This window comes from Spea bombifrons, chromosome 12, assembly GCF_027358695.1.
Source record: "Spea bombifrons isolate aSpeBom1 chromosome 12, aSpeBom1.2.pri, whole genome shotgun sequence".
Classification (NCBI taxonomy): Eukaryota; Metazoa; Chordata; class Amphibia; order Anura; family Pelobatidae; genus Spea; species Spea bombifrons.
Window position 1 is genome coordinate 12086786 of NC_071098.1, and position 26797 is coordinate 12113582.

Consider the following 26797-nt stretch of genomic DNA (forward strand, 5'->3'; position numbering starts at 1 on the left):
CATTTGGGGCCAAAGAGGGACATTTTGGAGCAACTCAGTTGAAGCAAATTGATGTCAGCTAAAGGGGATCACCGAGTCCCAGAATTTAATCCGCGTACCGTCATCTGCAGACGGTAACGAGGAGCCTAAAACCCAACAGTGCTTGTTCTCAATGCTACATTCAACTAGCTCATGGTACTTAATGTTTGAAATCATTGATTTTGTTTTGTTGATTTTTCTTTTTCAGGCATACATAAAATTAAAGAAATACAAAGAAGGGATAAGAGATTGTGAATGGGCATTAAAGGTAAGTGTGTTTCTTGGGCTAAATACTGTATTGTGCAGACACACTGCTTTTATGGTATTAGAAATGGTTTGTTATGATTTTTGTTTCCATCTGACTAGCTTTTGTACTTAGAACCTACATCTAATAATATTTATGAACTTATGTTAGAGGCAGGTCTATAAAGAGAGAACATACAGGCAAAGCCATTCACTAACGTTTAGTGCAATGCGAGTTAGCAGAAATCACACTTGCACATTCACCGAAACCAACAAGTTTGCGTACATGCATACACATCACACAGTTTATTTTGTCAAGATATATATTATATATGATTCTGTTGGGGAATAAATGGAGTAACTTGAATAAGAATAATCTGCATTATATTTAACCCTACTTTTCTCTTTTTTAATTAAAGGACTGTTGCAGCAGCACATGGGTTCCATCTGAGAAGCCAAACATGTTGCACCCACCCTGTCAAATCTAAGTGTATCTAAATATATTTTTTATTAAACAGGATGGGTGGAAGGTGCTTGGTGGATTATCAGATGAAACCCATGGGCTGCTGCCACCATATCTGCCCCCCCCATAACTCCTTTCTTATTATCCCCTTCCCTTCTTTCTCTCTTCATTATCTCTTTTTTATATATTTGTCTTTATCACTCTTCTTTCCTTTCTTAATCCCTGTTTGAGCTCAAGGTCAGTTTCTACAGACCTCTGCTTCAGTGCTCCAGCTTAAGTGCTGAGCAACAGGATATGACATCATACCAGTGCTCAGCATCTATGGCCATCATGCTTTGTGAGGGAGCAGTGACATTTTAGTTTGGGCCAATTGCAAAATGGAACCACTGGCAAACATATCCTAATGCTATGTCAAGTAAGAGTACTATGGAAACCTCCAGGGTGCATCTGGACAAGGGAGATCTCTTATATCACCAGACCAGACACATTAGCCGCAGGGATCCTGATCATCCAATATGGCAACCTGACCCTGGTTTAGTGTTGAAGGGTCTATTGTCCCCATCAACCTGTCAGCCTAGACCGGTATACAAGACTGGCAATAAACTTGTCCTATGATGAAGCATGAATTGGTCCATAGTGTGTAGGAAATCTTAAAACGCTCCTCGATAATTTACCTATGCAATACACAGGGCCAGCTCAAGCCCTCTTATAGAAGAAGTTTGTTTGGGTTTGCTGTTCATAATGCATAACAGGAAGTTTAAATGAACTGTCCTGCAAATGACTCCTTTAGTAAATATCCCCCAAGGACTGAAATATATAGGAAGTTGTGACTATAGCAAATCTCTACTTGCCGAAGACCACAGTGATGACAGACCTATGAACAGTCCTGCCAGGCGGCATCAAAATAGACAAATCGGTCCTTGGCTTCATCAGTCCCAATGGAACCACTTATTACATTGAACCAGTTATTTTATTGTCATTAGTTGTTTAAAGTAGAGCTACTACTTTGGAAGGGAACAGGCTTTGTAGACAACATTTCAGTAATTGCTCACTTTCCATGGCACAATTTTTCCAATAAAGGTATGGGGCTATTTTACTAAATGATCTGTGATTAAGTGGTTTAATAACATACTGGCTGTTATTTTAACTGCTTGTTCTAATAATGTTAATGTTGAAATATTAATAAGATCTCTTTGGAAGCCTTCTGATCAAGTAGGACTAATGGGACAATATTTAACAAAACTCAGCGGCAGGCATCTCATCGGACATATGCATAGTAATCATTTCTTGTCATAAAGTTTTGAGGTTCTATAAACTTACAGAATATAAAACTAATATGATATGAGTAAATTGTTTTATATTATTCTTATTCCCATACTATATTGTTGTAGAGACTTTTTGGCATATTGTTGACGCCAATTATATATAAACCGATTTGGAAATCAGGGTCAGTCCTATCAGCGGCAATGGCGTATTTTGGCATAGGCTGACCGGGCCTCCACCAGTTAGGTGACCAGGCTCCATGGTGCCCTATTGCTTAATGGTCTGGTTGCACAGGTGATTTCCCCAACCAGCCCATTTATACTATTTTTGTTTGATCCACAAGAATTGACTCCTTTTAATGTATTATAATATTTTCCTTGCTGAAACTACCATGGAAATAATGTTTCAGCAGCTAAAATACAGAGATCATTTGCGTCACAGTAGACATAACATACATCACAAGATTACTTGTAACTCCTCACCGCATTTAAAGTTTGAATGGATGGAAACCTCTGAAGTTTTTTTCTCCCTCACTACTGCCCGAGAGTGGTCACATAACTACAAGTCTCATTGTTTGCCCTGAACGTGATCTGGTCAAATGTCAACATTGCAACGTTACTAAATATACACTCACTGGCCACATTATTAGGTACACCTTGCTAGTACAGGGTTGGACCCCCATTTGCCTTTGTTCTTCATGGCATACTTTCTAGAAGGTGCTGGAAACATTCCACAGAGATTTTGGTCCATATGGACAAGATGGCATCACGCAGTTGCTGCAGATTTGTTGGCTGTACATCCATGATGCAAATCTCCCGTTCCACCACATCCCAAAGGTGCTCTATTGGATTGAGATCTGGTGACTGTGGAGGCCATTGGAGTGCAGTGAACTCATTGTCATGTTTAAGAAACCAGTTTGAGATGATGTGAGCTTTGTGACATGCTGCATTATCCTGCTGGAAATAGCCATCAGAAGATGGGTATACAGTGGTCATAAAGGGATGGACATGGTCAGCAATAATACTTGGGTAGGCTGTAGCAATGCTTAATTGGTACTAAGGGGCCCAAAGAAAATGTCCCCCACACCATTCCACCACCACCAGCAGCCTGAACCATTGATACAAGGCAGGATGGATGCATGCTTTCATATTGTGTACGCCAAAGTCTGGCCCTGCCATCTGAATGTCGCAGCTGGAATCGAGACTCATCAGACCTGGCAACATTCTTCCAGTCTTCCATTGTCCAATTTTGGTGAGCCTGTGCGAACTGTAGCCTCAGTTTCTTGTTCTTAGCTGACAGGAGTGGCACCTGGGGTGGTCTTCTGCCGCTGTACCCCATCTGCTTCAAGGTTCGTTGTGTTGTGCATTCAGAGATGGTATTCTGCATATCTTGGTTGTAACAAGTGGTTATTTGAGTTACTGTTGCCTTTCTGTCACCTCAAACCAGTCTGCCCATTCTCCTCTGATCTCTGACATCAATAAAGCATTTTCATCCACACAACTGCCGCTCAATGGATATTTTCTCTTTTTCGGACCATTCTCTGTAAACCCTAGAGATGGTTGTGCGTAAAAATCCCAGTAGATCAGCAGTTTCTGAAATACTCAGACCAGCCCGCCCGGCACCAACAACCATGCCACGTTCAAAGTTACTTAAATCCTTTTTCTTCCCCATTCTGATGCTCGGTTTGAACTTCAGTAAGTTGCCTTGACCAAGACTACATGCCTAAATGCTTGGCTAAGTGATTGGCTGATTAGCTATTTGTTAACAAGCAATTGAACAGGTGTACCTAATAAAGTGACCAGTGAGTGTATACATATGTAAGCCCCACAAGTGAGGATAATGTAAAGGTTAGTGTTTGTGTCTTGATTTAGGTGAATTTATCTTTTTTTAGTGTCATAGGCTTAAGAAATATGTGACTGGCAGGCTGAGTATTGTGGAGGTGGATATGACGCAGACATGAGAGAGACACAGGATCAGCAGCCTATAATTACTCTAAAGAATCTATTGTTCCTTTGTGTAACACTTGAGCTGTTATTGCCTTAAAATGTTGACTCTATGCGAGCTCAATCATTAAATAAAAAAAAGTTGTGTGCCGCAAAAACTTGTTTACCACACAGTGAAGCATTATGGTCCAATATTTAATGGGTTTAAATATTCAATACTTTGTCTTCCAACTTAAATCAGCTATAATTTGTCAATACTTTTATTAAGACCATAATCACCTGTTTCAAGTGTAACTTTGTTCATAATTACCCAGAGAAATACTCAATTATCATGTGACACAAAAAGCAGTTAGTCTTGGAAATCTAAAAAGCATCTAAAGAGTTTCTATGTTGGTTGTGATCTTTAAATTCTGGCCTTTTTACTTACATAACGAAGCCCTCAATACACGTTCAACTGAACTCCATGATGTGTAAAGCAACCAAGATCACAGGGACAGACATGCGTTGTGGGAGACATTTTCAATAGTAACATTTCTCAGCGGAGAACACTTTTTTTTCCATTTGAAACAATGCTGAATAGTTCCCTTTGGTTAAAAATGTGTTAATAGAAGCTTTGTATTCCTTTTACAAAGGCCCAAAACAGAAAACGATAGTATAGGGCCACTGAAAGCATGGTGTTAAAGGAGACCAGGTTGTGAGACCTGATCAGGTGTGAGACAGAAGCATCACCAATTTTCCAGAGGTCACAGGAATTCTTTGTGGCAGACACCGGTGTCTGTGTACGGAAACCTTGCCGACCATTGCAAGATCATATAAAGCTGTAGATATGTTGTATGTTATTTTAAAATATCAATGTCATGTGGCCCATCAGGGTGGCATGACCAAGATGCTACAGTGTGCAGCACCTTGCTGGATATGCTCCTCTGCACAGCCCTGGGGAATATGATGGTGCCAAATAAAACAATAGTAATAAAAAATAATATAGAAATGTAGCTGTGTACCAGGACCGCCTAACCACCCCCAGTTCTGCCTTGTACACAATCTAAGGAGAGGTCGGGAAGCAGGTTAAAGAAGGAATGGGTTAATGACAACACAAAAGGTTGGATGAAACACTGTTTGCTACACAGATATAAAATCGAGGCACAATTCATTTTACATGAAAAGAAAAGGAAGTAAACATGTTTTTTCTTTTAAAATTGTCAAATGGATTAGTACTTTAAAAACTGTATCGTCAAACGCCTCGATTGAAATTCTGATCATATCTAAAAGAAAGTAATTTGTACTCCAAATAATAAAAGCAACAAATCCTTTCAGCAAAATAAAAAAAGCATCATTTAACATCGGTAAAAGAGCTTTTATGTATCTTTTTATAGTATGCTCATTCTGGGAATGTTACAAAAAAAGGAACTATTACAGCGTAGAGTCAATTCTTGCAGAGCATAAACCACTAGTGCACTGAACACGAAAGATCAACTTATTGATGATTATTGGAAATTCACATTGAAAATGTTTATTCCTCTTATAATCAAATTTGATTTGTATAGGAAATGGGTCGTAGCAGCGTTCCTAGCCTCAGAAACAGAAATCATTACAAAAAGCAAGGACATGCGAATGACAGGATTTGCCATAAAAAAGGTTATACACGAACTCATAGAGCCACTGTTTTAAGGTGGCGCTGGAGTCCAATGGTTGTGACTGAAGCCCCTCATTACCTTAATGCATCCTGATCATTTCCTATGTCCTCCTACCTGCAAAACATTTTAATGGGAAACTGTCTCATTCCAGAGTATCCTTAAAGCCAATTCTGTATCTACGTAGAGCATATTACTCTCACTGTGTCTTAACGTATGTTTCCATGTTTCATATTTTATCAATATTATTGGTAATTGTGTATCGTTTCCTTCTGTGTGAGCTACACAATCTGCTAGAGGTCTATTATTAAAATATTCACTTACTGTAAGTTTTATTTGTGTTATATGTGAAAATAGCCCAACCTCACCCTGGGATAGTTGTAATAATTGCTTTACAGAGGAACACTGGGGTTAACATAAGAACCTGACAGAGATTCATGCAAAGTTTGCTAAAACAATAGATCCATTATCCGGGAAGTGCGTTACAGCCTCCTACTTGGGCTATAGCTTTTGAGGTTGCAGAAAACCTAAATAATTCAGGTGATCGATCATAAACATATTGATTATAAACGTATGTGATTGCAAACGGTCCCCGCTGATAATAGAACCTAACAGACCAAGTTTATAGACACAGCTTCAATATACTTTTCCTAATCTTCTTGCAGTGTAACGACAAATGCACCAAAGCCTACATACACATGGGAAGAGCTTATTTGGGACTTAAAGAATACGAGGAGGTAAGGTTTGCATAGTGTCTTGGGAACGATAACTTCTCCAAGTAAACAGACTCTTTATTTAGGCAAAGACCTTCATGGCTAAAATTAAGATGTGTTCAGAAACAAGCCATTTACACAAAGAAAAGAAAAAAAGTATATAATATAGTTGAATAATATATTCAAAGAATAGATTCCACCCCTTCCCTTTTAAACATGTTGACCTCTTATTATTTCGACAGGCTAGAAAAAGTTATTTGAAGGCCATGCAAATTGACTGTAGCCTAGAGAACCTAGTGAAAGGTAAGATACTCTGAGTTGTATGAAACAAAAGTCATACTATATTGACTACCTGATTTAGCTTTTCTCCTACATGCTAATCCTAACATGGTATCCAGAAATATGATTCATTAAAATGAAGAATATATCACCTTTACTTTAGGGAATCATATTTATGGATGCCGGATAAGGATGAACACGCAGGAGGAAAGCAAAATAAGGCAGTCACAGCAAAATAATAGAAAATGTTCATTGCACCCAAGAATCCTAAGGATTTAAAATCCTTAAATATGAGCAGAATCTTTAAAACGGTCACCTAAACAAATAGCAAAACCTATGCTTTTCCTTTATGGGCTAAATCCTTAGACTATTGTGGCAGATGAACTGGTGTTTAGAACAGTTCATATACAGGTAACACTAAGAAGGGAACACTTTGCAAAGGCCAACGATTCTGGACAGGTAGCACAATAAAAAATGGTTGAACTTCATAAAATCATTTGTATCAGACAAAGAATTCATGATCTATAGGGCCAAGGATGCTCGGAGTTGACATTTCTGCAAGCTAACAATAACGAACCCACATGCTGGTAAGCAAAAGTGGGAATACATCAGTAGCTTGACATAATACCAATTCCTTAAATGTCTTGGGTTCTACAGATATTTTATCTCAAACAGCTCCGAACCTGCTTTCGCAGACCAGGTTTGGATATTTCGGCGTAACTGTTCTCTAAGAAAAAAAAAAAAAAGGAATGACTCGCCATTTTAAAAGTAAACAATACAAAACGATCGCTTAGTATTTTAACAGTTTTACATCACAAGAAGAAAAGGAAATACAAAATGTAACAAGTATACGCATGACGCTGCATATGTTTCTATATGTACATTTAAAACACCTACACATATATATATTATGGACAATTTATATTTAAATGTGTGTTTGTATTAAATATTTGGTAGAAATAGATTTGTTCCAAATAGCAGCCTTTTGTTTTAATGCAGTCTAGGCACAGCTTATTAAGGGCCCAAGCATATTTTGACATTATTTTCCCAAGACAGACCAGAGATGTATTTTTCAGCACATACAGAAGACTTTCCCTCAGGCTGCTTCTTTCTAGTGCACAGCTGGTCAGTTTTATATCCCAAGGAGGTAGAAATAAGGTCAGTTTCATAGTTAAGGAGAAAAAAAAATGAACCGAAATATGATCAATTACTCCATTATATAGTTAAGGAAAATATCTAACTCCTTTACTGCTGGAGAGGTCACTCGTGGCTCTTTGTATTCACATATAGGAAGTGGTCTCTTAAATAGTACTTATGGTATTGTCTGTTGTAGATTGATTATGAATGAGGGATCTATTTCCTGCTCTATTTCTGTTTCCCATAATTCCTAGTAAAGATTCTGATCAGTTATATTTTTGACACATAACGGTCCATGTTCTGCAATCTAATAAAATCGGTGAGATTCTATTTACATGCTCAGACTGTTCCTCCTAAACGATGCTAGCACACGCATGTGTTTATCACACAATTTGATAAAATTAGATGTGCATCCATAAATCAAAGACATAACTGGGCAGTTTCCCCGCTCTCTCGACAGGTTACCTTAATCAAGCGGACTCCCAGGAGAGAAAAGATAGCCAAGAGCAAAATGCCCTGGAGGAGTTTAAGGCTGGGAAGGAAAATGCTCTAACTGTAACTCATCTTCTCCAGAAACTCTCCAAAGAAGATCAGATTCCCTTATATTATTCTGGAGGCATCAAGCTTCTTGTGGAAGTAGTTAAGGATTGTGAGTACCATCGTATTTGCTCAGCAACACGAAGGTTTATATTACAGTGTCATTACTAAGCACTGGGTAAATTATTGGCGCTATATAAATAAAAGATAATATAATATAATAATACCTATGCAAAGTTAAAGGAGACACTTTAAGATATTGCTATAAAGGCCAAAAATTATATATAATTAAATAAAGATTTTATGAACATGTGTGGATACCTCCAACTTCCCTTACTTTACTAGGACTTATGTTCCAAAATGAGATGTGAAATTCAGACTGTAGGAAATCAAATCTATTCAACTCCCTCTAGATCACCATTCTAGAGTCTCACAAAGGCTTAGACCATTGTTATTTTATTTCTTTTCAAAATTGTAATTTGGTTTTATGAAACCTCTACTCCCCGATCACCATTCTACAATTCATTTTAAATTCACTTAATATATCGTATTGAATTTTTTATTTATAAAAAAGGAAGTTGAGATTAAGGGAGAAAAAAAAGAAAAACGTTCGTTTTTCCAGGTACAGGACAAACATTATTCCGGACCAACAATGGATTCCGTATTATTGGCGACAACAAAGTGATAAACCGGTATGAGATTTACTTTCTCTCTGCAAGCGTTAAATTACCAAGTATTACGTTTGGAAGTGCTGTGATTTAGTCATTTGAAACGCTGGGTTTATTTTGTGCCGGCCAGCGTGACTGCGCACATTGAGGAAGAGGCTGTAAGTTGTTTACAGAAATATATGTACCTTAAAAGAGGGAACACTAAAAGCTTTTTTATAGAACCTCTTTAAGTCAAAGAACGGCGACTAACTGATATTTTCACACTTTGACCTGAGGGGGAAAAAATAAGGTGCAACTATGAATATACACTATATGGACAAAAGTATTTAGACACTGAATCAGTGACTTACACTACCAGGGACGTTGATCACATTGCATTCTAAATACATATAGATTAATATGTAGTTGCCCCCCCTTTGCAGCTATAACAGCTCCCACTCCTCTGGGAAGGATTTCCGTGAGATTTTGGAGCATTTCTCTTGGAATCTTTGCCCATTCATCAGTAAAGCTTTTGTGAGGTCAGGCACTGATGTTGGAGGAGAAGGCTCGCAATCTCCATTCCAGTTCATGCCAAATGTGCTTGATGGGGTTGAGGTCAGAGCTCTATGCAGGCCGGTCAAGTTCCTCCACACCAAACGCATCCAACCTCATCTGTATGGACCTTGCATTGGGGTACAGATATGCTGGAATAGAAAAGGGTTTCCCCAAACGGTTTCCCTAAAATTGGAAGCATAGCATTGTCGAAAAGTCTTGGTATGTCCCCTTCAGCATACCATTCCCATACATACTAATGTATGTTATGAATGATAAGAATGTCTATGTATTTAGAATGCAATTAAAAGTCCTTGTTTCATAGTCAATGTAATAGTCAATACTTTGTCCATGTAGTGTGAGTGTGTGTACGTAATATTACATATATATATATAAATAAAGCAGCTTATATATAATACCTCATTTCACTTAAACCATGTATAAAGGTATTATGGGATATTCACTAAAGAGACAATTGAAAGGAGAGAGGTTTTAAATTCCCACTTGACCAGTCATTATGACGGGCCAACATTAACCAGTCTGCTGGTTTTTAACTGCTGTAAATCGGATTTCTTCTTAGATTCAGGATAGCCATTTGTTGGGAGGCTGTTTCCACTTATCTACCTCCTTTCTATAAAGTAATTAATTGCCACAATTATATATATAATTGAAATATATATGAAAAATAAAAAGACCCCCCTGACCCACAACCTAACTAATAATGACCTTGTGTTTCAGGAGCCTTGTGACAGCACCAACAGATCACTTACATCTAGATCTTTGTATGTCTGTCCTCGCCCTTTGGCAGACAGTTTGCAGAAGAAATGGTAAATCATTTAGTTTCTACATAAAAACTTTACAAAGTATCTCAGATTTATCAGGTTTATTAATCTCTCTCCTGAATGTAGAATTTGATATTTAACTTTCCTGTAATACATTTTAGTAAATAAAATTTGGTATAGCTTATACAGAGACAGGAAAAATGGTCCCAGCGCTTTATCAGGGTCATCACATTAACAGAACACATGTTGGGACTAAAATACCATTGATTAATGTCATTCTCTTTTATTGTTCACTGTAGAGGAGAACCAGTACTTATTGGTGACCCACAAAGACATGAGTACCCACATCCATGCACTACTTTCCTCAGAGGTTCCAGATGTCCAAAGAGAAACACTCAGCCTGATGAATATTTGTTCATCAACAGAAGGAGGAAAGGCTCTACTTCTAAAAAATGTGGACCCACCAAGGTATTTTCCTTGCTTTGTATATTATCATATGTGTAATTTCACTGTAAAATGATATCACATCCGCTATATGAAGCTTTGGTTTAGCCTCTATGTTTGCAGTGAATACAGGTTGTGGCATGGTAGTCAGTACTGGCTGAATGAGAGATTTCTTATATAGAATAAATGTTCTTATGTTGTCCTTAGGGGATGATTTGCCATCTGTGGACATATTTTTGCTTCAGATTTTTTAAAGTCAGTTTCAAAGAATGTGAAGCTTCATAGTTACCAAGGTTGTAAAAAGAAAAAAAGGTCAATCCAGTTCAATGTTCCAGTAAAGAGTCCATTCCTTTGTAGCAGAAAAGGGAAACTCCTTTCTTCTTATCTCAAAGGATGACCTTGTGCCATCTGTAAATTCTACTAAGAAGTGACCTCTGATCGTTTTTTTCTTTCTTAACTTTAAGTCAGAGGTACAGAGATTTTTTTTGTGTTTGCTTTTTTCAAGTAACTGATGTCAGGCAAGAACAGCAGGGAACATGGTATGAGTTAACCAAATGGGCGCTTCACAGTCTTTGTTTGTTATTGTAATAAATACATTGATTTCTTAAAGTTGGTTTCTTGTTGTAGAGTGAATTTTGGTCAAATAGCAGGAACAGATTTAACTAGATCGATCATACTATCATTCTTCATACACCATTGATGGTTTAGAAATGTTGACTCCAATTCAAACAAACTCCTTAAGAGATGGTGAGCCGATCCAGAACTACATTTAGCTCGGTAGGACTAACAGGGTCAGTAGCCAACTGGACACTACACAGACTCAAAACAGTTGAGTTCATCTCGCTTGGCATTGACAGAAGAATTAAACCTCACAGTAACTTGCCCCAACTTAACTGGAAACCTGTAGCATCCAACTTGCCAGCTTTCAACTCAACTTATTGTTAACAGACAAGCTGCTGTTTAATTTAATTTTTAGACGGAGAACTAGACCCTTAGTAACTAGACCTGCCTGAAAAGTAGTAGAAAAAAATTGCCTTGCTCCAGGTTTTTACTCATGTTTTTGTGATTACAGTGATTTAACTAAGTTATATACTGCTTAGATATATATGATGGCAGTATATAAAATGATGAGTTAGAAGACCAATCTTTATCACAAGCTATGAATTTAATTTTATAAAAATTAATAAAAAAAATCTGAAGAAAATAAATAAATTTACATAAATAAACATTAACTAAACAGATATGGTCATCTTAACTCCCTACTTAGCCAGACATTGACGGTAGTACAGCATAACTGCTATCATTACACACTTAGCCAGGGTTGTGCAACAACTGCCCGGCGCCCAGTGCTCGGTTCTGGGCGTCTGGCGATACGAATTGCACATCCCCGCGCTAAACCCCGATTATAGGCCAATACGGTATATTGATATTGAATTTGCTCACTGGTACAGGTTATAAAACAAAAGGGATACTTAAGCATCAAGATCATGTGGTTATTTCAATTTTCCAAAAGCATATATGTATTAAATGTAATATCACATTTTAAAAAGGGACCCTTCTTTTCTTACACATATAATGTAATGTCTGGCTCAATATATCTTTGCATTACAAGAAAACATTTTCTGGTGCTATTTACTTTTTTCTCTCTCTCAGGTTGCTGCAAAGCCTCCTAGAATTCGCACTATTAATGGATGGCAGAGCAAGTGATGCCATGAATTTACTGCATGCAATAACACTACAAAAAAGGTAATTACAAACATTATATAGTTTAAAGGTCTGGGTAGGTGAATAATCTGTAGATTACAAGATCAGGGCTGGGCAAATATGTGAAATTTAGGAGTCACAGAGAAAAACATTAAGAGGCAGACATTTCTTTTTGTCTATAAAGAGACATTTTAAATAGCAAAAATGGTGACAAACAATAACGAGACAAACAATAATGGTCATTAGACTTGTGCATTCGAATTTGTACGAATTGCAAATTTACCCAATTTTGGTAAATTCAGCGATTCATACGAAGCCCCATATGAATCAGAGGAAAATGAAGCAGAAATCTCCCAATTGTCATACAAAATTCATGGGTACACATTCAATCACACTCGCATTCTCGTTTACGCTCTCTGAATGTCTCCTTGCCTTCTCTGCCGACCGCTTCCTTATGTTTAATCTGGCATCTTCTTTCTTTGTCTGCATCTCAGCGGAAAAAACCCGGCAATTTCCGCCAAAATGGCAGCGTGCAGTGGGTCACCAAAAGCACCAACAGCAATATGTAATCTATCGATCCTTCAATCCAGGGAGAGTGTGTCAATCCAAGCACCGTCATTTTGCCCTCACGTGAACTGAGGGCAATATGGCAGCGCTTGCAGGGGCATCCTCACCTCAGTGCCGCCATTTTGGCGGAAATTGCTAGGTTATGTCCGTGTTGATACAGACGAAAAAATAATTTACCAGATTAAGGATTGAAGAATAAGGAGAAGATAAAGCAATGATGCTGAAGCGGAAATGGGTGGCAGAGAAGATAGGGAAACATTTAGCGAGTGTGAGAGAGAGTGAATGTGGGCAACAATTTTGTTCGTGAATTAAAATGCCAAACCGAATGGACAGGGAATGAAATTTGTTTCCCGAAAACAAATGGGCCAAAAAATGAACCGAAATATTTGTTGAAATAGTTTTTGGCCTATTTGCACATGTTTAGTGGTCATACCTACCTGGCTTCTTGTGTTTGTGCTCTCCTGAGTAGGAAAAATTAATGCTAGGGCAATTTTGGTGAAAGGGCATTATATTTATAGAAAAACATAAAACAATTTGTAAACGTGCATAAGTCACTTTATTACCGAAAAAAAAGAAGATCTGGTTTTCAAATTAAAATTGTTTTAGTCTGCTACAAAGAATATAACCCTTTCATCTCTATTTACAAATTGATTTTATGTACTGTATATTAATTTCACAAGAACAACCCACCTTTAAGGCATTCTATAACTGATCTTGGTACATCACATCCAGTTTACTATTAACTGTATTAACTACGCATTCTTTAAAAAAAAAAAAAAAAAAAAAATCTGTGTGTCAAATCTTTGCACTTTTTCCCCCAAATCAGCTCAAAAATCCATTTCAGGACCAACTTTTCTTCTGCATCATTGCCCCGTATCACTGCTTTATTGGTAAGTCACATACACGGAAAACTGCTAAATATCGATCCATAGATCATATTAAAAACACACGCACGTGAAAGTCTCCTTGACCCTCCCTGTACAGCATTGTAAAGGTTTGGCATTGATAGTTTTGTAGTTGTTGCGTTACATACAGTTATTCGTTTGATATAGTGCCATCATATACTGCAAAGCTGTACAATGGGCAAACATGACATAAGTAGTAAATAATACCACAATTCGACTTACAGAAAACAAGAGGTAAGAAGGGGCCCTGCTCAAGTGAGTCTGGATCTATTACACAAGGGGTAAAAGTGTCACTGTAGGGAAGGACCAGCCACAATAGTGTGAGTATTGTATGAAGGCAGGAGAGGAACTAGGAAAGGCGAGCTAAATGAAGATGGGAGGAAGGGCATTAACATGTAAAGTTTTAGATGTCCCTAAAGAAATGGGGGAATTTTTGAAGGCAGGGGGAAAGACAGGCCGGGGGGAGGGCATTCCAGAGGATAGGGGCAGCCCTGGAGAAATCTTGCAAGCATGCACGAGAGCTAGGAATCAGAGGAGAGGACCGTCAGATCACCGGATAAGCACAGAGACTGGTTAGAGGAGTGTATTAAGTGATCCGTGACAAGATATAATAAGGGAACCTACTATGAAAAGTTTTGACAGGAAGTCAGAATTTTTAAATCATTCTTGTAGCTCGCAAGCAGCCAGTCAAGAGACTGACAGAGAGGAGAGGTGTTCGTTAAGCGATGGAAGAGGAAGATAAGTCTGGCAGGTGCATTCATGGTAAATTATAGAGGGGCGGGATGGGTAAGAGGGAGACCAGATAAGACAAAGTTACAATAATCGAGGTGGGAGGCAATGAGGACATGGACAAGAGCCTTAGTGGCATCTTGTATTGAGGAGGGATATATGTGGACAATGTTTTTAAGATGGAGATGGCAGGTTTTTTTTTTTTGAGACCCACTGAATGTAGGGTTGAACAAGGAGGACAGAGTCAAGGCCAACACCAAGACAGCGAGCATGAGGAGACTGGGAGGTACGGGAAACTGTTGAAGCAATGTTAGCATTGGAGAGAGTGACTATGAGTGAGTTTTAGGAATAGTGCAGACATCCAGTTAGAGACAGATGCAAGGGAGAGAGCTCAGGAGAGGATAGGTAGGTCTGGGTGTCATTGGCATACAGGTAGTATTGAAAGCCAAAGGGAGAGATTAGTTTGCAAAGTGAAGAAGTAGTGTAAAATGAGAACAGAAGGGGTCCTAGAACAGCCTTGGAGTATCCCGACAGAGGGGGAAGGGAAGAATGGAGACTGAGACGCTGAAATTATGATCAGAAAAGTAGGATGTGAACCAGGAGAGAGCAGTGTCACGGAGACCAAGATCATGAAGTGTTTGAAGAAGAGGAGCAGCAGAAAGGCCCACTAGAATAAGCATAGATTAGTACACAGATCCATTATTTGTATATTACAAACTTGTTAGGAAGGCTGTATCATCCGATGATTGATCCAGATCGGTACAATACACCACCTCGTAAAAACCATACCGAAATAGGTTCTCTTTTCCATACAGCAAATAACTTTATTAAAGTTATACATTTGTACCTACCTATAACATACATCATTTTTATTCTGACATGGACCGTTAATGACAAAATCCATTATGTTATCTTTCATCAGGTTTAAAATTAATCTCTCTCTGTACTCGTATTTCATATTTCACAGGGAGATGTTTCATGAGGGAGAAAAGCAAATTCAACTGACCAAGATAATATTAGCTACATTTATCTTTCAGTGACCACAGCTGATGAAATATTGCCGATGTCTCTTGTCTTAACGATATACTAATCAAGACTTTCATTAATTACTCAAAGCAGTATATCCAGAATTGTGTCACTCAAGAAAATCCAAGATTCAGCTGTGGTTGTAGGTTATATTAGTCTTAATTATTTAACCCATTTGGTCCAGGCAGAAATAAGGGAGTTAAATTGGTGACATTAAAATCTTTTCAGTTGTCTGAAAAGGCAACCCAAGTTTGTGACACAAACTTTGTAGAGCTATACATGGGAACTCCCTAGGACTCCCTGCCTTACTGGAGACTGGAAGAGGGGAATGATTGAGATAAGGGGATGGGGCCAGGTGTGCTAGGGTTGGGCTAGCTTCAAATATCCACAAAAGTGAGGAGAGCTAGTGTGGATAAACTCCACCCAGATATTATGCACACTGACCTGGATGCCCAGTTATCAGGGCAGTACATGCCAATTCCATGAAACCACTTACACAAAGATATTGTCTCTACCAGCCACTGTCATACCCCACCAACGCTGCCATGCCTCTCCAGCCCCTGTATTGTCCCCACCAACGCTGCCATGCCTTCCCAGCCACTGCCATGTCCAATCAAACCTTGTATTGTCTCCACCAGCCCCTATAAACCACCCCCCCACCACCTAGCTTTCTTTCATGAGAAGGGCAATATTCCCTTCTGGTCTGGTGTAGAAGCCACAAAATCCTATGCTATATGAGGAGCTAGGTTTAGTGGTACAAGAGAGTGAGATTGTGTGTGTATTGCAGAGTGAATGGGTGTTGGAGCGATTTTGGGTGTTGATGTGTGCGTGGACTAACCCTAGGCTGACACCTACCATTGGGTGAAACATAAAGAGCATAATCTTACTGCACCACCAGTCTTAGCATTTATTGAAAGATCAAATTCAACTGATGGGGTTTATTCATAAAAAGGGAGTTTGGGTTAGTTTAACAAAAAAAACAAAACAAAAAAAACAAACAAATATTATCTCACCAACTTAACTATGCTTTATGCAAAGTCAGCTCACCTCTTCTTACTGGAGTTAACCCTTTATAGTGCATAGCTACTGCAGTGAGAAGTCCCAACTTGCTTCAAGTCACCAGAAAATCACCATTTAGTGAATAAGCCCTCTTAAGTTCTCACAGAGGCATTTTATAGGACTTTGACACAAAAAGGAGAGTCTAGCTGAACAAAACGACTGCTAGGAAGAATCCCTTTTTTCCTTCAACGTGATGCCAACACTTGAATAGAAATGTCTTTCCGCTGGTAGTATAATAAAGTAGTACAATAAGTGTGACAGTAACAAAGAGGATTATAAATTTGTTTTACTGTCGAAACACAATCTCCAACAATGAGAAATTAGCAAGAAATCCAAACATTTGGCCTGTATGTCTTGTTGATAGATCCAATAAAATTTTCAGTTAAAAACGTGGCCAAATAATCGGATATGAACATGGTATTAAAATTAATTCTGCACTTGGTGCATTGGGTATGCTGATTTATAATAAAGACATTATTCAGGACTGGTATGAAAATACTTTGTGTTGACAGAGGAACCGCTGAAGGCTTGAAAACAGTATATCATGCTTTCTCAACGAGCATTCTGAGTGGACCGAAGTCCCAAATGCATCATGTTAGCTTTATGTGATTTTGTCATTCACCCCTGAGCATGTTAACCAAGTCTCTCTAAATATTCTGTGATGCAGCGGAAGGTAAATCTGGCCAATAAGGCAGTGTTCCCCCAGTGTATAAGCATGCTAGGAAACCTGATTGAAGACGAAGATATAAGAAGGCAGATGGCTGCATCTCTAGACAGCTGGGATTCCTGCTTGCTCATTTTGGTAAGTAAATTATGGGAGATTGTGTCTACAAGATTATTGTAGCACATATTCCGTGCAGTAGTCATCTCTATGATCTATCACCGGGTTTCCTTCTATTGGCACTATTTGTTAACGTTGTGACAACTGAAACACAGGAGTAAGCTTTTACGTTCTCTAATACCATAATGAGGAATGCTCATGATTATGTGGGGGGAAAAAAACATTCCTAGAATTAATGGAGTTTACAGAAGCATTTGACAGTAAAGAAAGACACTATATAACCCGGTTCTATTGGGGACTTCTTCCTTTCGCATGGTTTAATAATGTGCTTTTCCATGTCTATTCAGGATGAGTGCATTATGCACGGTGATGAAGCAGAGTACAGAGACATTTTGTCTGCAGTGCTTGGCCTCATGTTGAACCTGTCTTTGGAACTGAATTCAGCCACCCAGGTAAAGGAGATGGGAAGTTTGTGGATAAAAAACAACATTTTGCCTTTACTGGTTACATTTTGAAGATGGGTGGGTTTTTGGATATTTCTTGCTACTCCTTCCGGAAACCTGCCAATACATGGTACACTGCAGTGTTTATCTACTAAACGAGAGTTGCAAGTGAGTTGGGATGGATTGAAAAATCTCATGCCACCGATGGTCACACAAAACATCTCATGGCATTTCCAAATTATCTGGAACTCATGGTTTACCAACTCCAGGTCCACCAAAGGCCAATGTCTATACACTGAAGTCCACAAACCAAAGCAATGTGGACTGCACTACATTTACTCAGCCAACGAGACTTTGAAAACAGTTGACTACGATGGAAGAGTGTGAGAAAAATATTCAGCCATTAGCAGTAGCTAGTCCCAATGAGCACAGTCTGCAGACATACAGATCTTTGTACGCTACACAAGGAAAACATAAGGTCCCTAAAAGCACAATTACTGCAAGCCCTGCAGAGGCAATGAGGTCTCTGGGATGCCTGTGCCCTCCTTTTAACATTCCCGTTTCCACTCCACTAATTAGAAGCTCTTCTGCAGCTGAGATTAACATGGAACCCACATGCGCAGGTTGACTTGGATGTTTGCCAGCATTCTTAGGTCTGCAGCAATGTTCTCTAAAAGGTTACTGCTTTTGTTTGATTCCAGTTCTTCACTGTACAGCAGCAGTCATTGTTATATATTGGGTTTTTATTTCTAGGATCGTGGCATGGATATAAGCTGTAGATGTTTAACCCTTTTAAACAGCGATGATGGCATTGTCCTTACAGTAAGTGATAATTTTCACCTTCTCATTTCTAACTTCCCTCCCTTGCTTGTGTTGGAAAGCATTGTTTTTCGTAAAATTTGTACCCGAGAAGTAGATCTAATAAAAACAACAAGTACTGTGCTGACAGAAGGTTTCATTTTGAGAGCAGAAAACTATTCATCCCATCTACTTATTATTCGTGTTGCAAGAACCTCAGTCTTACATACAAGGTAGCTTTATGCCTATCCTATGCATGTTTACATTCCTTCACTGTTTTAGCCTTCACGACTTCGGATAGGAGGCTGTTGCATTTATCTACCACCCTCTCAGTAAAGTACATATTGTACATATAAGCCTGTGACCTTCTTGTTCTAACATCTCTCCTGCTAATAAAAGTACAACATTTCCACACAAAAAGGTAGGGCATAAGTAGCGCCATTAAATGGGTTTACTTAAACATGGAAGAATAGGGCCCCCACCACCACTGCTTCATTTTTGTCCCTGTAAAATAATTGGTTTCTAGTGACCTGCGAAGTCTGCTTTCATTAAGTGGGTCGCGCTTAGATCAATGAGAACGATAAGGTCTACATGTGGAGCAAATAGTCACAGCATTGCATTGGTTTCCATGGTAACATATATTGTTTTCAGAATATGTAAGATACGTGCATTTGATCTCTACCACTCCCAGGAACAACCACGTTGTACTCATTGGTAATGTACAGTAAATCAGTATGCTGAAAACAAGTTAACCTGGTCATTTTAGCAGTTTCCCATCGACACAGAAAGCAGAGTTTTGAAGAAAATATAAACATAAATGTATCATATATATTATGATGTACTTTTATAAAATGACACATATAACTGTACACAATGTATAGTTTGAGAATCTCTGATCTAGTTCCCCTGCTTGTGTTGCAGAGATGCGTGGGCATTCTAAGCAGGGTTCTCCCCCAATGTACAGCAGCGGTGGAGGAAGTCGTTCGCAAAGGACTTGTTAAGAAGTTGGTGAAGTTGTTGAAGGTAAGCTTACAGGCAAAATACAAGGCTAGCGTCTCCTACATAATAAAGAAACATGAGCGTTCTCAATCATTCCACGTAAAATGTACCACGGAGTAAGCATAGCATTGGGTGAAAACGGCGGGTTGCTGGATAATATTGTGGATAATTGGCACCCCGCATTGGGTAACATGCTCATTTATAAAACTATATACAGATTGGTTTGTATTAAACAAAGAAACCCCTGTGATAGTTAAATTCCGCAACTAAATTAGAAAATAGAATATACACAGGAAACAGAATTAAATTATGTACATTGCACCCAATGATCCAACTTCTCTAAAATAAACTGGATATTCAATATCCTTCTCACCGGATTTAATGGTTATTATTGATAGCAATCTATAAATGTTATTTATATACTTTGCCAACACAAAATATGAGAATTCACACATTGTGTGCTCATCCTGTCTGCTATATGCTTTTAGTATACTATCTGTCCATTGTCTATACTGATGACGTTATGACATATTTGGTGCTAAAAGAACACTTATATACTCCATTTATTAGCAGAATTGGTTGTAACATAAACCCCACTCTTGACTGCAACTTATTGTACATAATAAGTTGTACATAACAAATTGTATAGATTACAAACTGGACTGGTTACACATCCGTGTTCTGGAAGAGATGGTCACATGATCACGGCTCTAACACAAGACAGCTACTCTATGGTCTCAAGATCACTGGTCTGGAAAGGAAGCTCACATGGCCACTGTTAGAAAAATGCTTATGTTATCGTAAATATTATTGCTGACAAAGACATAAGAAAGTAGAAAATGTCTAGTCTATGATATATGCACGAGTTCGCGCCAACACATCTACTCTATGATATAGATTATATATATATATATATATATATATATGCAAAGGGTCAAGTCTAGGCCATTCTTAATTATGCAGCTTAAGAGGCGTAACCTGCTTGAAAAGTAACCAATCAGAATGATGCATGCTATTAGAAGTAGATAAGAGGTGATATAAACCATGTAATCCAAACGTGTAATCAGACAACGCTTCGATTTATGTGTGTTGTGTGCCTTGTCTCGATTATGCGCATGATCTAAATAAATTAAAACTCTTTCTGAGGAGAACGCGCCCATTCATTCAGCCAACAACCACTATTCTAGAACAGGTTGCCATATATTCCTTGCTTTCAAAATATCTGTGTAAAAAAACAAACAAACTGAGCAGAACTACGTGGGGTTATAAAGCGCAACCAAACAATAAATATACAGTTAATTTTGGCGGTTTATAAAGTACCTGCGTTGCAGGTGTGCTCATGATTATCCTTGGACAGAAAATGAATGCACAATGTTTTCTCCACCCTGTGGGGTTTGCCCTTCTCCAAGTAATTTTTCTGTGTGCGATCACAATGTAATTGGAAACCCTATTACAGTGTCTCATAATTATTTGTTACAGAAGTGACACATTTGTTGAGTTTTTTACGTTCCTTCCCAAGAGTACAATGTATATATTTCTGAAATTGAAATATGGGATATGATCGCTTTACCTAATTGTGGGACATCAATATTAATATTCCTTTTCAAAGCCTGACCTGGTTTCCTTATTCTGGGTTAGTTGGGCAAATAATCCCAGTGGTTAAAAATTTGAGAAATCTTCAAAACCTTAACACAGCCAGTGGAAAAAACCAAATACGTTTATACCCCAGATGTGATCATGGTCCCAAGATAAACATTTTAAGCGAAACCACAGAACCGCCTGAAGGCATCGTGTTCTTATTGATATTTATCCAAAATTACAAAGCATTTGGTCATCTTTGATGTAATTGATTTTAAAACAACCTTAAATCAGCCAAGATATTTCTTCCCTGCGCAACCATAGTTTTTAGATCTTTGGTGGAAAATAAAAGGGATAGCCCAAGCAGACCTGGTAAGGGCAGTATTCATCAGCCTTGTTTTTGACAATTACCATAAAAATATTGGCTTTGCTGAAGTGTTAAAATATCTGTAACGTTGCTACATTTTTTAGGCAGGTGGGCCAAGAACATCACTTTATGCTGTGAAGGCTCTTGCTGTGTGCACCAAACAAAATGTCCAAGCTCGGAATGATGTGATCAAGTGTGATAAAAGTAAGTAGAACTTGACAAGAATAGATCAAGTAACTCATACATTTCCTTCTAAACATCCACAGACACTGATAAGCTATACCATACTGCATATGCAAATATGTTCAGTTTCAGGTTAATCTTTTGCCATAAAAGCCACAAGTCCTGCGTTTACCCTGTTCTGATGGGTATTTCTTTTACCTGACCTATTTGCTTTTCTGTGTACTAACTACAGTATATAACTATGTTGTAAATAATTTATAACGCTGCAGAATATGATGCCACTATATAAACGATTAATAGAATTATATCTCCCTTAAACGCTAAGCACGCATTTAATGGCACGCTGCAGATGACATACAACCACGGCATTTCTTTGTTACCGGTTTTAAATCTTATTTGATATACCGTCTCATCTTCATTCAGCTTGTGCTGGTTTGTGGCCTATTAGCCTCTTAAACTAAGATTAAAGATCAATAAAAATCCAGAACCGATTACTGACATTTATTATCAGAATTGCACACTACATTTCCAAGAATGAAAAATGTTAGGAATGAGTATTATTTTTACATAGAAAGTTAGATGAAATCACCCTTTTCCCTAAATGTTTAGTCAAAAGACATTTCAGTTTGTCTTTTGAAATATATTTAAAATCTTTGATGAGAAACGGTAGTGATTCTCGGTTGTCTTACTTAACCCAACTTTAGAGTTATATCACATTCTGGTGCCCGCTTGATATTCAATAAGTTGAGCTTACTGCATGTATGTCTATGTAAGTAAACGTAATGTTATAAACCATGCAAAATGAAAAACGGTCGTTGGCGGGATAGAGATGTTATCTCTCTACATCTTTGTGTAATATGGTAGATTAAGTCGGTATATAGATGACAATTTTATGGCACCATAAACCTTAAATGGAAAAGAGGGTTTAGCAAAATCCTACTAATACCCGTTTTCATATGTTGCTGGTTAGATTTGTGAAATTTGTTCTAAACCCCTTTGGAACAAAGAAAGCTCGCTGGTAAAATTGCTTTAGTAAATAAAATACTCTGTTTATATTACTGGAATATTGGAAGTATTTTTCTCAGACATTGAGAGATCCCCGCTTTCTTTTGCTTTTTTTTTTTTTTTTACATATGTTAGTGTACTAACTTGACATACTTAACCAATGGAATATTTTTTGGGGATATTCTGCTCTTGCAGAAGAGCCAAATATTGGAAAACGAGACATGTGTTGTGAATACAGAGGTTAGCGTATGTGTGTGTTTTTTTTTTTTCTTAGCTTGTGTACTTGTCCCACACAGAATTTCACACTTTACTGAACCTATTGAGTTCTACTGATGAGATAATTGTCGGCAATGCTGCTCTCTGCTTGGGATACTGTTTTGAAGTTCCAGGAGCAGCTTCCTCGTTGCTACAGTCTGATGTCCTGAAACGTCTGCTGACCCACGCTGGCGGGGACACTAAGAGGACTGCGGTACAGCAGAATGCGGCCATAGCCCTGGGGAGACTGTGCACTGCAGAACCAAGGTAACCAATGTATAGAATGTCTCTAACTTCTAAAGCTATGTCATGCCTGAGGGCTTTCAACTCCTACTGCTTATTGTATCTTCTTTATTAAACCTTGTGTAGGAAAGGAAATATTTCCCAGTTAAATACACTAAATAAACCTAAGTCATTGTGTTTACAGATTACAATAATTAATGCATTTATAGCAGAATATCAGTGTATGTGTATATGGTAGAAGTCACTTTCCTGTTCTCATTGGCTATTCTCCCATTTTTGGGAAATTACTGAAGGTCTTTCATGAAAATTAGCTGGTTCTACTAGTCTTTGTAAGAGCTGGGGGTAGAAAGATGAAGAGGATTTCCGATTAGGAAGGGAATTAGTACGTTAGTTCTGCCACCAATCTCAATAACTTGGAGTATAGTCCTTACTGGTCTTTTACTGTTAAACCAGTTAGTTTTCATCCTTCAGTTTAGCGCGAGTGCAGTAAGTTCTTACATGCTTAAGTTATAAAGAGTGTCAGGGGTGCCCCACAAGTGCCAAATAAATGCCATTGAAGCTTAAACAAAAATGTAGAGATGTGTACATCTAAATAAAAATAATTAGGACTTACATGATCATTGTATTGATACTATGGTGCTTATCATATAATCTCTACTCACCCATTGTCAATGTTGTAAATGACAGCTCACTTGATGTTTTTTTGTTTTGTTAGCGCATTCCGAGTAGCTCATGTTTCTTTGTTTCATTCCAGATATATGAGTCAACTTCGTGAACTTCATGGAATTGAAATTCTAAATTCCTGCATGAAATACATAAACTAAGCATGACTCCATTTTTGTTCTACCACAAAAGTATTAATTGTTCTCAAGGATGATGAAGAATACTCAACCCAAACATGAACATTTTACCTTCCTAAAAAAAGTTCCAACCTTGCATTCATTTTGTGAATGTATTTTTTGTTTTGTTAATCCAGTCATTTGGTATGCAATACATTTGTTGGTGTTTAATTTGTTCCTTTGTCATCAATTAAATAGTGTATATTGTTCCTAAACTGTTATTTATGGTAATAAATACTGAGATCTGGATCTCAGTTTCTAGTTTTCTGAATTTACATTGCTTAAGTCTCACTGTCTCGTTGCTATACGTGGAAAAATCATCATGGTAACCAACAGAATAGTGGCGTTTTCAACAGTGATAGAAGTGTCAGGAATTTTGGACAGAAATAAAACCACACACTAAAGGTAATGAGACACCAGTATGCAATTACCGAGACAAATGGTGAGGCGAGTTAGGATAGAGGGTGAAAGGTCAGAAAAGGAAAAGGAGGGTGAGAGAGAGAGAGTGAGGGTGAAAGGTCAGAAAAGGAAAAGGAGGGTGAGAGAGAGAGAGTGAGGGTGAAAGGTCAGAAAAGGAAAAGGAGGGAGAGAGAGAGAGAGAGTGTGAGGGTGAAAGGTCAGAAAAGGAAAAGGAGGGTGAGAGCGAGAGAGAGAGAGAGAGAGAGAGAGAGAGTGTGTGAGAGAGAGTGAGGGTGTGTGAGAGAGAGAGTGAGGGTGTGAGAGAGAGAGAGAGGGACAGTGAGGGTGTGAGAGAGAGTGAGGGTGTGTGAGAGAGAGAGAGTGAGGGTGTGTGAGAGAGAGAGAGTGAGGGTGTGTGAGAGAGAGAGTGAGGGTGAGAGAGAGTGAGGGTGTGCGAGAGAGAGAGTGAGGGTGAGAGAGAGTGAGGGTGTGCGAGAGAGAGAGGGTGTGAGAGAGAGAGTGAGGGTGTGAGAGAGAGAGAGAGAGGGTGAGAGAGAGAGAGAGAGTGAGGGTGTGTGAGAGAGAGCGAGAGAGAGATAGAAAGTGAGGGTGAGAGAGAGATAGAAAGTGAGGGTGAGCGAGAGATAGAAAATGAGGGTGTGAGAGAGAGATAGAAAGTGAGGGTGTGAGAGAGAGATAGAAAGTGAGGGTGGGAGAGAGAGATAGAAAGTGAGGGTGGGAGAGAGAGAGATAGAAAGTGAGGGTGAGATAGAAAGTGAGGGTGAGAGAGAGGGTGTGGGTGTGAGAGAGAGAGGGTGTGGGTGTGTGAGAGAGAGGGTGTGGGTGTGTGAGAGAGAGGGTGTGGGTGTGTGAGAGAGAGGGTGTGGGTGTGTGAGAGAGAGGGTGAGGGTGTGTGAGAGAGTGAGGGTGTGAGAGAGTGAGGGTGTGAGAGAGTGAGGGTGTGAGAGAGAGTGAGGGTGTGAGAGAGAGAGAGAGAGAGAGGGTGTGAGAGAGAGAGTGAGGGTGTGAGAGAGAGAGTGAGGGTGTGAGAGAGAGAGAGAGAGAGAGAGAGAGAGAGAGAGAGAGAGGGTGTGAGAGAGAGAGAGAGAGATGGTGTGAGAGAGAGAGAGAGAGAGATGGTGTGAGAGAGAGAGAGAGAGATGGTGTGAGAGAGAGAGAGAGAGAGAGGGTGTGTGAGAGAGAGAGAGTGTGAGGGTGAGAGAAAGAGAGAGAGTGTGAGAAAGAGAGAGAGTGTGAGAAAGAGAGAGAGTGTGAGAGAAAGAGAGAGAGAGAGAGAGAGAGTGAGGGTGTGAGAGAGAGAGAGAGAGAGAGAGAGTGAGGGTGTGTGTGAGAGAGAGTGAGGGTGTGAGAGAGAGAGAGTGAGGGTGTGAGAGAGAGAGTGAGGGTGTGAGAGAGAGAGAGAGTGTGTGTGTGTGAGAGAGAGAGAGTGAGGGTGTGTGTGTGAGAGAGAGAGAGTGAGGGTGTGTGTGTGAGAGAGAGAGAGTGAGGGTGTGTGTGAGAGAGAGAGAGTGAGGGTGTGTGTGAGAGAGAGAGAGAGTGAGGGTGTGTGTGAGAGAGAGAGAGAGTGAGGGTGTGTGAGAGTGAGGGTGTGAGAGAGAGAGAGAGTGAGGGTGTGAGAGAGAGAGTGAGGGAGAGAGAGTGAGGGAGAGAGAGTGAGGGTGAGGGAGAGAGAGTGAGGGTGAGGGAGAGAGAGTGAGGGTGAGGGAGAGGGAGAGAGGGTGAGAGAGAGTGAGGGTGAGAGAGAGAGGGTGAGGGTGAGAGAGAGGGTGAGAGAGAGAGGGAGTGAGGGTGAGAGAGAGAGAGAGCGTGAGGGTGAGAGAGTGAGAGTGGGTTAAGTTCGGGGTCACTTAGTTCCAGTGTGGTATTATAACGTGGCACTAATCGGACTTTACAGCCATTCATTTTCATAATGGATGAACCAACCCATCAGTAAAAACCTTAAGCAACTTGAATCAATAAGAGAATGTGTTCATTTTACTATTTTTTCTCCAGAAACTAGCATTTATTTTTGATTTAAATGAAACTGCCCAACATCTTTAACATGGCAACTAGTAAAAAAAGCATACAACAATCAAACATTTACAGCCACAGTATCTGAATACTTAAACATAACAAACACACCCACAGTTCAGTGAAATGTAATGATAATAATTAATGTAGACAAACCTATATCAGTTTTGGGTGCTTGCACAGGATCTCAGCAGAGCTGGGCTTGTCTATTCAGCCTTTGACCACAAAACCACA

At 39.0% G+C, this 26797-nt stretch overlaps 1 protein-coding gene across 1 annotated transcript in view; it reads left to right on the forward strand.

Moving 5' to 3' along the window:
- The window catches only part of TTC12 (tetratricopeptide repeat domain 12), a 31860-nt gene extending 7650 nt beyond the window's left edge, over positions 1–24210 (forward strand). Inside the window, exons 6-21 of the mRNA XM_053452039.1 lie at positions 227–286; positions 6227–6298; positions 6517–6577; positions 8151–8339; positions 8850–8919; positions 10165–10253; positions 10508–10676; positions 12306–12398; positions 13750–13813; positions 17310–17444; positions 17771–17875; positions 18620–18688; positions 19586–19687; positions 21713–21812; positions 23093–23318; positions 24049–24210. Of these exons, the coding sequence (XP_053308014.1) occupies positions 227–286; positions 6227–6298; positions 6517–6577; positions 8151–8339; positions 8850–8919; positions 10165–10253; positions 10508–10676; positions 12306–12398; positions 13750–13813; positions 17310–17444; positions 17771–17875; positions 18620–18688; positions 19586–19687; positions 21713–21812; positions 23093–23318; positions 24049–24118 (1674 nt within the window). The 3' untranslated portion in view covers positions 24119–24210. The remainder of the gene's footprint in view (positions 1–226; positions 287–6226; positions 6299–6516; positions 6578–8150; positions 8340–8849; positions 8920–10164; positions 10254–10507; positions 10677–12305; positions 12399–13749; positions 13814–17309; positions 17445–17770; positions 17876–18619; positions 18689–19585; positions 19688–21712; positions 21813–23092; positions 23319–24048) is intronic.
- The last annotated feature ends 2587 nt before the right edge of the window (positions 24211–26797 follow it).